Source organism: Girardinichthys multiradiatus, chromosome 14, assembly GCF_021462225.1.
Source record: "Girardinichthys multiradiatus isolate DD_20200921_A chromosome 14, DD_fGirMul_XY1, whole genome shotgun sequence".
Lineage (NCBI taxonomy): Eukaryota > Metazoa > Chordata > Actinopteri > Cyprinodontiformes > Goodeidae > Girardinichthys > Girardinichthys multiradiatus.
This window is the reverse complement of record NC_061807.1, coordinates 19,711,363-19,726,040: the sequence shown is the minus strand read 5'-3', so window position 1 is coordinate 19,726,040 and position 14,678 is coordinate 19,711,363. Positions and strand designations below refer to the sequence as shown.

At 37.1% G+C, this 14,678-nt stretch overlaps 1 protein-coding gene across 2 annotated transcripts in view; it reads right to left on the bottom strand.

Moving 5' to 3' along the window:
* The window catches only part of slc8a4b (solute carrier family 8 member 4b), a 146,965-nt gene that overhangs the window by 17,352 nt on the left and 114,935 nt on the right, over nt 1-14,678 (bottom strand). The window contains exons 12-16 of one of the 2 annotated variants that reach the window (XM_047385672.1): nt 13,839-13,945; nt 9,357-9,481; nt 4,763-4,798; nt 3,384-3,483; nt 809-1,081 (exon numbers count right to left, since the gene is read on the bottom strand). In XM_047385672.1, coding sequence (XP_047241628.1) covers nt 809-1,081; nt 3,384-3,483; nt 4,763-4,798; nt 9,357-9,481; nt 13,839-13,945 — 641 coding nt within the window. The remainder of the gene's footprint in view (nt 1-808; nt 1,082-3,383; nt 3,484-4,762; nt 4,799-9,356; nt 9,482-13,838; nt 13,946-14,678) is intronic. The other variant, XM_047385673.1, reaches the window with a different exon arrangement.

Sequence of the window (14,678 nt, the reverse complement as noted above, 5' to 3'; positions counted from 1 at the left end):
TGGAAGGTTTGTTGGAAGTGGATCCACTTCATTGTTGCCACCTTCCTGCTCAGGTAAGGGATTGTTTCAAGATCAGCGACTCAATGCAATCAGCTGGATAACTTTTTACAACTTGGCATTAAATGGTCAATTGAAATCGAGTGAACTGTATTCTAATAGTGATCCAATTGCATGTAACTGGATCTGAATCCGACCATATGATTGGACTGTGTTTGGACGATTCTGTAAAACTGGATATGAACTGCACCTGTTTTCCTTGAACAGTGCCAGGGGATTACAGTTGTTGTGAAATTGCACTGTAGAAATGCAGTGAACTGAGAGGCATTAAACTGATTATGACAAGAAACTTAAGATGATGATTTACACCGCTGATTGAGGATGGGGACTTCCTTCAGTCCTCATCCCAAACAACAAGTGTCACTACTGAAAAAAACAACACTGACACTCAGAAGAAATGGTAATATAGGAATTCATACCAAGCTTATACACCAAGTACCATTAAAAAAAGTAATGTTTTTTGTTGGTGAATAAATCTAAACATATTTGACAAAATACTCAGGAAATTTAAAGTGCCACAACATGTTAACAAAGAGCAGATGGGGATAGATTTAGATGTTTTAAAATTAACTTTTTCCTCGTTGAAAAGCAAGATTCAACCCCTACACTTCCGGTACTATGGTGTTTTTACATTTTAACTTAACTAAGACAAGATTTTGAGAATAACTAATGTCATTGATATACAGCACTAAAACAAAAAGGTGGAAGGTTACAAACACTGCACAAAAACCGTGATGCCACTGTGTCTCACCTGGTACTGATGTCCCCAAAGCCACAAACACCACCGCCGTCACAGAGTCCTTTAGTCCTATCGTGCAGCCAAAGTGCGATGCCAGATCACCGGTGACGGCGGTGAGGACTCCGATCAGTGATATGGAGACGAAGAAGCAGGCCCAGCCATTCCAGTACTCCGTAGGTGGGACAAAGGCAAACAGGACCTTCCAGAAGACGGTGAGGAAGTGCATGATGTAGTCGAAGCAGGAAGGTAGGCGCTCTTCGCCGCTCTCCTCCTCGTCATCATCTCCTTCAAGTGAAGCAGAAGATTAAAAATGAATAAAAGTCAGACAGGTGAATTAAAACAACAGAATAAAAATATTACCCTAGATTAATCAGTAAGACTGACAACTGCATTTTAGTTTTTGTCATGGTAGAATAAAAAAAAGAAATGAGCTTAGTTTAGCTTAATATGCCACTGTAGATGGTAGATTAGATAGGGATAGATTATCTTAGTAGTGGTGGGCATCTGCTAAATTCAGATATAATTAACTGGTTTATTTTAAACCTTATTGGTGCATTCAACTGCTACAAGCAGTTGGTATCATATCTTAGCATAATTTAGCCCTCTCTAGCATAAACTTTAGTAAGGCACACCCACATTCAACTTATCTAAATCGAACCTCGAGTGCACAAAAGCACATGACAGATTCCACAGTCTTTATTTCTTAGACACAGATGAAAACACTGATCATGAAAAAGTATGTACACCCTTCTTACTAACTGAATTGGATTTTAGCTAGGTACAGCTAATCATTTACACTTATTAACTGAATTATATAGAGAGCACTTGCAATAGATCTTGCAATAGAGTGCAATAGAGTCATTTTGTATGCAAATTAGCTGAATTAGGCACAATTTAGCATAACTCCCACAACTAGATGGCAGCAAAGTGACTCAGATATGATTTTTGGTTTATGTTGAATATGCATCAACAGGCATTATAGGTAAACATACACCACAATAGCTTTATTGTGGCTTGAGATCAATTTGTGAAAATAGTCTATGTTTTTTAATTTATTTTTATATAACCTTTATTTTCCAGCAAAGAAATCTATTGAGATTATTAATCTATTTTACAAGGACATCCCAGCAAACTACAAAACACCTAAGAGCTCCATCTCTGACTGAAGTCTCAAGTTCATGTTGAAGTTCAAGATAGGACATTTAAAAAGACCAGTATAGCTTTCTTTAAACAATTGCCAGGAGAAATGCTATTTCCTCTAAAAAACAATATGGCAACAACGCTTTGGTTTGCAAAGTTGCATTTGACTTAACAACAAAACATCTGGAGCATCATGTTTGAGAAAAAAACCAAACAGCATATCAGTACAAACACCTCATACCAACTGTTAAGCACAGTAGTAGAGCGTTGATGATTTGGGCTTGTTTTAGGCCACAGGACTTGGACACCTTTCAGTCGTTGAATTAACCGTGAATTCCTATGTGTACCAAACTATTCTATAGTCAAATTTGAAGCTATCTCAATGATCCTAAACACAGCAGCAGATCTAAAACAAAATGGCTGAGAAAGAAAGAAAAACAAGCTGGCAGAAATGCTTGTAGTGGAACATTAGGCGAGCTGGGTAAATATCACAACAAACCTCAATGACCTAAAGCAATACTATATAGAAAAGTGGGCTGAACGACACTATGTTGTCAAAAGTTTTGATTTATACCACCAAATAAATGAATTCTGGTGTTACAATCACTTCCATGGCTGCAAGTGTATAAAGTTTGGTCCTGACCTCAACCTTCTTCAACACCTTTGGAATGAATTAGAGAGGATGCTACAAGTCTGGTTTCCCTAACACACTCCTAGACCTTGTGGAGGATGTTTACAGAATAATTCAAAGTTGCTGTTTCTGGAAGCACTGGGTCCATCAACAAATTGGACCTTATAGATTAAGATTTTTGGCCATGTAGTGTAACTCCACAACAAGGCCAAAGTCATACAGAAAACGACTGCATCAAGCTATTGCTGCTAACGTTGGTTCTACAGGTTGCTGAATCATGGAGTGTACATACAGCTTTTCCATTTTCACCTTAATATTTGCCTAATAAGTAATGACCATGAGGAATCTGTCCAGTATTTCTGAGCGCTTGAGATTAGATTTAAATAATTTCAGAACCTGGTAAAGACCAGACCATTTTATCATATCCAGAGGGTGTGCTTTCTTAGGAGTGATGATGGCTCAGGTGGTAGGGATTCGTCCTATAGGGTGGTAGGGGCTCATCCTTGGGCAAGACACTTCACCTGCCTTGCCAGCTAATTTTGGTCAGAGGGCCCAGTGGCTCCGAGTGACTGTATTGTAAAGCGCTTTGGAGTCCTCGGTCTTGATGAGGGCAATGCAAGTGCAGGCCATTAACCATTCTTTTTACTAAGTTTCAAGCTTGAAAACATGGACAAAGCTAGCATACATCTATGAGATCATATTCATGATATATTCATGAGGAATTTCTTTCACAAAAAGTACTTTAATAAAAGCCAGTGTAGCAGTGTACTGTTTTATAGCAAAAAATACCAGATACAGTCAGTGAGTGGGTATTACCTGCGCTAACAGTAACAGCACTGACAAACTGCTCCCTCCAGCTGCTGCTTCCCACCACCAAGGCCAGGTTTGTCTTCTTGATCAACTTATCTACTGTACTCTACACACACACACACACACACACACACACACACACACACACACACACACACACACACAGAAACAGACATGCAAGTGCATACAGACCAGACCAGGCAGAGCAAGAAAGACACAGCCCCAAGTTGTCAATTCACCCGCAGCCACACAGAAAGAGAAAAATATTGTTTTAAAGTCCTGAAATCCATAACCCAAGTGGCATAAATACATTTAGACACTGAGAATTTGAGTTACAGGGTGTGTTAATTAACACCACGTTTTAGTGATGCTTCCAAAGAAATCGAGGAAATGCCTTCAGGCAGTTCTTCTGACCTTTCTGATAAAAGCGTCTGGGAAAATGGAATAATAAATAAAATATGCAATAAAATAAGCTCAAAGAAATGACCAGCAGTCATTATCCTAAGTTAGCTAACAGGGTGTGGAGAAAGTCCTGCAAGATTTTACTGTATGTGTGTTAAAGTACGGAGCCCGCAAGCGGACATGGTGGAATTTATTTCTTTTGCGTTCCCACGCAATACATTTTGCGTTCTCACGCAATAGTCTTTGCGTTATCTTGCAATACTTTGTGGGATAGTTTCCAAACCAGATAACTACAAAAATGGAACAAACACTACACCCGTTTTTGAGATTTATTGAGTTTTATTTTGAAATTGGCCTTAAATAAAATTATCTTCAATCAGACTTAAAGACAGTTATTATCCACATGCTGTCAAACTACTGAACTCTGGACAACAATACTGCACGAAACCACATCTGTGACACTTTATACGCTTATTGCTGCTGCATGACGTGTACTTTTTTTTTTGCACGCCATTAGTGCTTTTGTTTTTATCGTGATTTATCCTAAGCATTTAATCGTATTGAGACTGCATGTTAACTTGAATATGACAAATAAACAATACCAATGCCATATCAGTGCTGTTTGTTTTGTGAGCAGTTTGTCAAATGTGCTGCTGTTCCAAAATGCGCAGCTTTCTCAAGGTGATTAACAACTTTCAAAAGTATTGCGAGCGAACGCAAAAGTATTGCGTGGGGATGCAAAAAGTATTGCGTGGGGACGCAAAGGAAAAAAAATTCCCCCATGTCCCCTCGTGGTCTCCGTATTAAAGGGAGCATTGAAAGTAAAACACTTTTATTTTAGCTGTATAAATAAGAACAACCTGAAATGAATCACCGCTTGTCTGTGTTTGTGTGGGAAGACAATAAAGGATTAACAGTTTGGGATGTGAAAGACAATGTGTGCAGAGTGAAGAACAAGGACTGCTTGAATGAGAGAGAGATACCTTTTCAGCACGTCTAAGAAGAGCATTTACTGCTTTCTAAACGCATGCATAAACACACACACACGGACACACACACACACACACACAACAGAAATGGACAAATGAGGCACAATGAATGAGTGAACAAAAGTGCACAAATAATTGAATACATTCGGAATCAAACAAAATGAGGAAATGGGAAACAGAGTGCAAATGGAGCAACACACTGAAAATGCACGTGGTAATGAGCTACTTGCAAGAAATGCCAATTCAGTTGTAATGATCCATGCATTGACTGTTTAACCAGTTATATGGTCCATGGTCCATCTCTTAATTAATTGCATCCAAAAAGGTGAAATATTTAATAATTAGTGGATCAGTGCAACTTTTTCCCAATTCGAGTCTGATTTCTTTCAGAAAAAAAGTTGTTAATAAGATTTTTAACCATTTTGGTAGTCTCATCTAATAACATTTCAGGAGATTTACATGGTCCATTACATTCCAACAAACTGGAAAATCTATTTTCTGTACTAGGTGAGCTGAGATTTATCAGCATTGGTTTTTGAATAAAACATAAATCAAATCCTTCACTACCACGATTCTACACTGTTTTAAACAAGTATTTATACCTTTTAGTTTTAGTACATTTTCACACAATCTTTGATGTTTTTCCTTGGGACTCTTATGTTATAGACAAACACAAAGTAGTGCATAATTCTGACTTGGAAGGAAATAATACTTGTTTTTTTAATCAATTTTAACAAATAAAAGTCTGAAAATTGCATCCATTTATTTTCATCCTCCCTGAGTCAATGCTTTGTAGAGACTCCTTTCACTCCACCTACAGCTGTAAATCTTCTGGAATTTGTCTCTACCAGCTTTGCACTTATAGATACTAAAATGTTTGTTCATACTCCTTTGTAAAATAGCTCAAGCTTGATCACACTGAATAAATAACATTTTGCTACGGATAGAATCTGGACTTTGACTAGGCCATTCTAACATGAATATACTATGATATAAACCATTGTAGCTGTGTGTTTAGGGTTGTTGTCCTGTTGGAAGGTGAACCACCGCCAGTCTCAAGTCTTTCGTGGCCTCTAACAGGTTTGCTTTCAAAATTGCCCTGTGTTTAGCTCCATCCATCCAGCCTCCCATCAACTCTGACCAGCTTCCATGTCCCTGCAGAAAACACACTCCTCCACAACATGATGCCGTTACCACCATGTTTCACAGAAAGGAGGATGTGTTCAAGATCATGTGCAGTCTTATTTTTGCATCATTCGTGTCTTTTTGCATGTAGACCAAAAGGTAAAATGTTAATCTCATCTTATCAGAGCACCTTCAGGGCTTGTAGGAAACTGCAAACGTGACTTTTAATGGTTTTTAATGTATCTCTCTTCCCATAAAGACCAGATTTATGGAGTGCACAACCAACAGTTTTCCCACTTGAGCTGTGGATCTCTGCCACTTCTCCAGATTTACCAGAGGCCTCTTGGCTGCTTCTCTGCAAGTTTCCAGTTGAGCCATGCTGTTTCCATTTTCAGACGATGGATTGAATGGAGCTCACTGAGGTGTTCAGATTTTGGGATATTGTTTGATAGCCTAAAACGTCTTTAAACGTCTCCACAACTTTCTTCTTCTTCTTCTTCTGTGTTATTTTTTGGCAGTTGGCAAATAACGTTATGATGTGCATTACCGCCACCGACTGGTATGGAGTGTGGTTCTTCATGGTTTTAAATCTTATTTACTATTACAACAATCAAATTCTATTTATTAATTTAGTGCTTTTGAAAAATCTAATTATAATTTGAATATGTTTGCTACCTAAACTTCTTTGCAAAGTATCTCTCAAAATAAAATTTTCTTTAATACCTACAAATTCTCTCCTTAAAATTGTTCTTTCTTGTTCATATTTCTGACACTTCAATATTACATGTTCTATTGTTTCCTCCTCTCCACAATTATCACATTTTCCTGTATTATGTTTCTTTATCTTGAACAATGTAGAATTAAGTCCTGTATGTCCTATTCTTAATCTTGTAATTAACCTTTCCTCTTTTCTACACCTTCTTCCTGTTCTTACTTCTCCTACTATCTTGTTGATTCTGTAAAACCATCTTCCTTTCTTTTCTTCATCCCACCTTTTTTGCCACTATTTCCTGATTCTCTGTTTAATTATATTTCTTGCCTCTGACCTACTAATATTTATTATAAAGCTAATGTTGTTTTGTGTTGCCTTCTTTGCTATCCTGTCCGCCTTTTCATTCCCTCCAACTCCTACATGTGCTGGTACCCATAAAAACACTAATATTAATCCCATTCTTTGTATTCTAAATAAAGTATGTTTTATTTCCAACAACATGTCTGGTCTACCCTCTGAATTATTATGTTTTAAACTTAATAATGCTGAACTTGAGTCTGAACAAATGATTGTTTTTAATGGTTTTATATCCTCCACCCACTGCACTGCTAACAATATTGCTAATAATTCTCCTAAATATACTGATAATCCATCTATAATTCTTTTTCCTACTTTTATTTTAAATTCTGGTATTATAAATGCTACTCCTATTTTTTCATCTGTTTTTGATGCGTCTGTATAAATCTGGACATAATGATAGTAATTGTTTATATATTCCTGTATTATACTTGAATCTAAACTACATTTCGTATCCTTTTTCTTTTCCATCAATGCCATATCCACTACTGCTTCTGGTAACAGCCACGGTGGTACCACTGGCAAAGGCAACATTGAACTTATTTCTTTTTCATATATTTGAAATTCTTCTGCTATATTATTGATAATTCAACCAAAACTCTTAACTTGTTTTTTTCCTTTTTCCCAGCATGGTTTTAAAATATCACGTGTGGGATGATCCGGATTATTGCTTTGTAAGTTTATCCAGTAATTTATTGCTAACTGTTTCCTTCTTAGATCTAATGGCATCTCTCCCATCTCTACCTGAAGTGCTGCTATTGGACTGGTTCTGATTGCTCCTGTACAAATTCTTAAAGCTTGATGTTGTATATCGTCTAATTTTATAAGGTGAGTGTTTGCTGCTGATCCATAAATTATACTTCTATAATCAATATTTGATCTAATTAATCCTGTATAAATTCTTTTTAATGATGTTCGATCTGCTCCCCAATCAATACCAGACATACATCTCATAATGTTTAATATTTTTTTGCATTTATCTATGATTCTTTCTATATGTACTTTCCATATAATGTTTTCATCAAACCATATACCTACAAATTTTATATTTTTTACTTGTTCTAAAACTTGATTGTATAATTTTAGTTTTATATTTTCTCTTTTCCTTTTCTGTGTAAACACCATTATTTTTGTTTTTTCCACTGAGAATTTCAATCCTCATTGATTTGCCCATTGTTCTATTCTAATAATCTCATCCTGTATTTTCTTTTCAATAAGTTTGACATTACGACCCATTTTCCATATAGCTCCATCATCTGCAAATAGTGAGCAACCGACTTCCTTACCAATATTTTTAAATACATCATTTATCATTATAGAAAACAATAACGGACTTATAATACTTCCTTGAGGAGTACCATTATCTATTATATATTTACCTGACAATTTTTGACCAATTCTTACTTGTATTGTTCTATTTGATAAAAAATCTTTAATCCAGTTAAACATTTTTCCAGTAATACCCATTTTATTTAATTTAATTAATAATCCTTCAACCCACATCATGTCATAAGCTTTTTCTATGTCGAAAAATACAGCTACTACATTTTCTTTGTTTATTTGTGCTCTCCTAATTTCATATTCTAAACATAATGCAGAGTCATTTGTGCTTCTCCCTTTTCTAAACCCATTTTGATTTCTAGATATATACCCATTAATATTTCAATAATATGTTAATCTATTATTAATAATTTTTTCCATTATTTTACAAATATTTGATGTTAATGCGATCGGTCTATAATTTTCTGGTTTTGTGTTATCTTTTCCTGGTTTAGCTATTGGAATAATTATTGCTTCCTTCCAGCTCTGTGGCAGCTCTCCCTCCTCCCAGACTTTATTGTATAATTCTAATATTTTGTCTTTTGCTTTGTCATTAAGATGTTCTATCATTGTATAGTAAATTTGATCTTTTCCAGGTGATGTATTTTTTGTTTTCCTGGTTACCAAGTTCAATTCTCCTTGTGTAAATGGTTCATTTATTCATTTATTTGTCTCCACAACTTTCACTCTGACCCGTCTGCTGTGTTTCTTGGTCTTCATGATGCTGTTTGTTCACTAAAGTTCTCTAACAAACCTCTGAGGCCTTCACAGAACAGCTGGATTCATTCTGAGGTTAAACTACACACAAGTGGACTCTATATGACATTTGAAGGCAACTAGTTGCACAGGATTTTATTTAGTGGTATCAGAGTGAAGACTGAACACAAATGCACCTTCACTTTTCAGACTTTTATTTGTAAAATGAACTTCCACTTCATAATTATGCAGGTCTATCACACAACGTTTGTGTTTGTAATGTGAGAAAATGTTAAAAGTTAAAACAGTGTGAATACTTTTGAACTGGACTGCATACTGGGGATAGAAACACTAACTGGAGTGCCCAGACACACTTACCTTAAACTCATAGGACTCCTCTATGATAACCTCCAGCTGTGTGTGTTCACCCAGACTGGGACAGCCCATCTTGGCCACCTCTTCCTCCTCTGCTCCCACCAGCGGTTTGTTCTCATTGGAGTCACCTGAGTAAACAGATGGTTCATAGCTCAGTGGTAGTGAACATGGTCCTTGTTCTGCCCAGGCTGACATTGATGGTACTGCGGATAGTTTATTATGATTAATTAATCAAATTTTAGGAGCACCATTCATAAAACCGGCACAAATGCTTTAAAAAAACATGAGCTCTACCAGAAAAGGATCCACCCGCTGTTAAAAGAACAGTGTTCTGAATAGGAAACATATTGATAAGGGACGGAAAAAAACTAAGAAAAGATAGAAAAATTGGAGTTAGAAATCCAAACTGTACAAACCCAAGTTGAAAACACTGAAAGTAAACTCAGAAACACTAAATTATTAAATAAAAACTGTTTCAGCTTAACAGACATGCAAGCATGAAACAATTAAGACGAGCCTGTGTTTTATTAATACAGAAGAATTAAACATAAATGAACAAAAGTGGTGCTTTCAGGGTAAACTTGCTTAGGAGGCCAGACCTGGGCAGGTTAAGGATTGTTTTAGATTTCTTTCACTTGTGGACTTTTTTAAGTCAGGAGCACAAGAAACTAAATGTCTGAAATTTAAAAAGGCCAAATCTCCTTAAAAATATGGGGTAAGGATGTTTTAATCAAGTGTTACGCCTGGTTGATATAAGTAATTTTTCTGTGGGAATTGATGGGGAAGGTTTCCTAACAAAAATTAAATTTTTTATTACAGTTTACAGAAACTTTAAAAATATCTGTTTTTCAGTTTTATTGTTATACTTTTGTTACTTGATATTGACATTAAAAACTCACATGTCCAAGAACTCAAAAATAACCTTTGACCTAAACCTCATGAAGACTTTATTTTAAACAGCCAGTGAAAGCATAAAGTAAGCGAACCTCATGGGAAGACGCTGTATTTTTATCTGTGATTAGTTTCCTCAGTAAATTTTTCATAACCGGGCAAAAATATCCTGAAAAGCTAAGAATCTAATTTCCAGGTCCATTAGCTGGCAAGTTAGTCAAGCTACTGATTGGCATTAAGCTGTCAAACTCTGCTCTGCAGTCTTGTCAAATATGTCTGTGATTTGTCTGATTTTACAAAGCAGCTGAAGACATTTCATGTTTTATTCAGTTTTTTCACCATCCTTAATTTATTTGCTGCAGTGGGAATTATCACTGAAATGCATGAAGTCTGCAGTGGGAAAATAAATTGTTTTATTCACACGAGGAATCCAGACTGTTTAGAATATATTTTCATTGCAAAAACAAATGGATACACAGTTTAAGCATTCTGCAACCTTTCTATCACCTCATTACCACATGTTGAATCATTAACTGCTCAGTTCCTTCATAAAGTCTGTGTCCACACTCACTCTGCACAATCACTCCTTGAACTGTTGTCTTTCTGCTGTAATTGGAAAGCAGAGCATGTGTTGCAGTAAGCGTGTGGATGAGCGTGTTTAAATGTCAGACTGTGTGCTGTTAACCTGTGTTGTAAAACTAATTATTATTCCCCTGTAAAGAAACATACCCCAGGCTCTTGCTGCTTGTTGTCCAACATGTTTAAACTATGCTGTGTTTAATATTGCTTGATGCTACGTATAACCCTCAGCTGATAATATAGCACAAATACAACCGCTAAGATGGTTCGAACATAACAAAGAGCAAATGTCAACGTATTTTAGAGCCAGAAGACAGAAAAATCTTCAAAGTATGAATCATTAAAACATCACCATTGAGTTTCCTATTGTTTTATGGAAAAGCAGAGCACTACTGGTTGTTGTAAAGTGAAAACTGATAATTGTCCAAAGACAAAAGACCTTTCTAATGGGCCTAGGTCGATTGGATGTGTTGTCGCTTACTGGCAGCACAAAGAAAAGGAGTGAAAACTCTGTTTCTTACCAAACACAAGCTCTCTGAAACTATTTTTGCTCCAGGATTATGAAACTGTTGAAATCTTGGCTTTAAAGGGAGGCATGGACCTTAAGCTGAGGGACGGGGGCAAAACACAGTTCATGCCACAGCAACACAGATTGATCAAGCAGGGAGTAAACAGCCAAGCCATTTGCAGTATGTTTACTCACAATAACTGGCTGCAACAGCAACTTATTTTCTCTCAGTGTCTGAGCCAAATAAATGAGTAATAAGTATATCAGTAATTTAACTTTAATGTGGAGAAAAGTGTGAAGAAGCCTCTGACTAAAGACACTGTGTTGTTAATATGAATGATGCTCAGGGTTGCCCATTACGTCCTTCATCTTATGAAGCACCCTTCTTTACACAATCAGGTCTAGAGGTTCTACAGCTAATGCACTGAATGGAAGAAGTTGTCCTGGCCTTTGTGAGAAACTGGGAACTTTTTGCGGGTGTTAAATGTTGGCAAATTTGGGATTGTTTCCTTTCAGTTATGAAACTAGATTCAACGGCAGATCTGCTATGAAAATAACTTTAATAAGCTTCTTTCTCTGCTCTGATGCAGTGTGCTCACATTTAAATGAAGAGTTGTGCATCCATATAGCCTATAGTTAGTTACATTAAGACCAATAAAAACATTTTTAATATAGAAATGTGAGCTTAAAGAAAAGTATGTTTAATACCTGCTTACAAAAATACAAAAGAGATTTTAATCTGAAAAACTAATCTCATAAATTTCAATTTACTGAAATGTACAGGGGTTGGACAATGAAACTGAAACACCTGGTTTTAGACCACAATAATTTATTAGTATGGTGTAGGGCCTCCTTTTGCGGCCAATACAGCATCAATTCGTCTTGGGAATGACATGTACAAGTCCTGCACAGTGGTCAGAGGGATTTTAAGCCATTCTTCTTGCAGGATAGTGGCCAGGTCACTACGTGATCCTGGTGGAGGAAAACATTTCCTGACTCGCTCCTCCAAAACACCCCAAAGTGGCTCAATAATATTTAGATCTGGTGACTGTGCAGGCCATGGGAGATGTTCAACTTCACTTTCATGTTCATTAAACCAATTTCCACCAGTCTTGCTGTGTGTATTGGTGCATTGTCATCCTGATACACGGTACCGCCTTCAGGATACAATGTTTGAACCATTGGATGCACATGGTCCTCAAGAATGGTTCGGTAGTCCTTGGCAGTGACGCGCCCATCTAGCACAAGTATTGGGCCAAGGGAATGCCATGATATGGCAGCCCAAACCATCACTGATCCACCCCCATGCTTCACTCTGGGCATGCAACAGTCTGGGTGGTACGCTTCTTTGGGGCTTCTCCACACCGTAACTCTCCTGGATGTGGGGAAAACAGTAAAGGTGGACTCATCAGAGAACAATACATGTTTCACATTGTCCACAGCCCAAGATTTGCGCTCCTTGCACCATTGAAACCGATGTTTGGCATTGGCATGAGTGACCAAAGATTTGGCTATAGCAGCCCGGCCGTGCATATTGACCATATGGAGCTCCCGACGGACAGTTCTGGTGGAAACAGGAGAGTTGAGGTGCACATTTAATTCTGCCGTGATTTGGGCAGCCGTGGTTTTATATTTTTGGATACAACCCGGGTTAGCACCCGAACATCCCTTTCAGACAGCTTCCTCTTGCGTCCACAGTTAATCCTGTTGGATGTGGTTCGTCCTTCTTGGTGGTATGCTGACATTACCCTGGATACCGTGGCTCTTGATACATCACAAAGACTTGCTGTCTTGGTCACAGATGCGCCAGCAAGACGTGCACCAACAATTTGTCCTCTTTTGAACTCTAGTATGTCACCCATAATGTTGTGTCCATTTCAATATTTTGAGCAAAACTGTGCTGTCACCCTGCTAATTGAACCTTCATACTCTGCTCTTACTGGTGCAATGTGCAATCAATGAAGACTAGCTACCAGGCTGGTCCAATTTAGCCATGAAACCTCCCACACTAATATGACAGGTGTTTCAGTTTCATTGTCCAACCCCTGTATGTCTGTATTGACAATTTGTCATGGTCATATAACACATTTTTAACTATAATGTTATTTTCTCTAGATGAACCAATTAAAGGGAAAAATCATTCAAAAGTCAAATTACAAAATTACACTTGACAAGCATGTATGTGTCTGTATGTATTTAGCGCTATTTGCTTTGTAAATCCAGTGCGGAAGAAAGCAAACAAGCACAAAACAGTTGGATAAAATGGAGGAGACTGGGTTGTGAATTTCCCACTATAATATTTAAAAATGGTGCTAAATCCCGGCCACTCTGCCTCCGCTGTACTTTAAAATAAAGTTTCCCAAGTTAATCAAAACTTAAATTAAAGGCTTCAGATAATCAATGTAGGTTTGACTTTGTTTCTAAGTTAAAAGAACACTTTATTCTTTTAGTCGTTCCTCGTTCCATCAGTACAACGCAACATAAAGTAGTCAGACAGGCAGACCTACCATGTTTCTGTCCTATCTCCAGCAAAACAGGCTCTCCAAGCTCAACGGTAAACGTCTTGTTCTTCTCATACTCTTCATCGTCAATAATTTTCACCTCAATGACCTTCCTGTTAATAAGAGAGGAGAAAGACGAGACTCGGTGAAGGTATCCCCATACATTAATTATGCCCTCAGTGTCATCATAGGAAGTTAGGAAGCAGCCACAGATCTCATGTGAACATAGCCTTAATTAATAATTAGCATACTTCTCTAATTTTCTTTTAGGTTGCATAAGAAAAAAGACTGAAGGCTGAAGTTTATGTTGTTATTTCGATGCTGTATGAGTACAAACTAATATCTGACTCCCAGGTCCTGAAAGATGGTTTTCCGAAGCTGCAGTGGATTGCACAGCTCAGCAGCCAGTTGTGATGTGCTTTCAATTAGAGGCACCCTGAGGCCAAGTCTAAAATGCAGCGCAAAGAACTTTGAGTAAACGTGTGCAGAAATCCAGCCTTAACAAGTAAACTGGAAAATAGACAGCTTTGACTATGGGTGAAAAAGTAGCCAATCAACATCTGGAACAATATATTAGCTGGTGAGATATAAATTTGATCGCCGCTGAAAGATGGATGCAATAAAAGCCCAAATCTTCAGGTTTAACTAATAAGATTCATATAACAATGCATATTGAGATGTTTACATTAGAGCGGTTTTATTTAAAATTGTCATCCTTAGAGCAAATTCCCTCCAATATGAAGCTCTTCTCTTCAGTGATCTAAGTAATAATCAAAACAATGAAGTTGTGTGCAAGAGTTTTGTACTTCAAATTTGCTTTAAGAGAGCCAAACTTTGTATAATTTT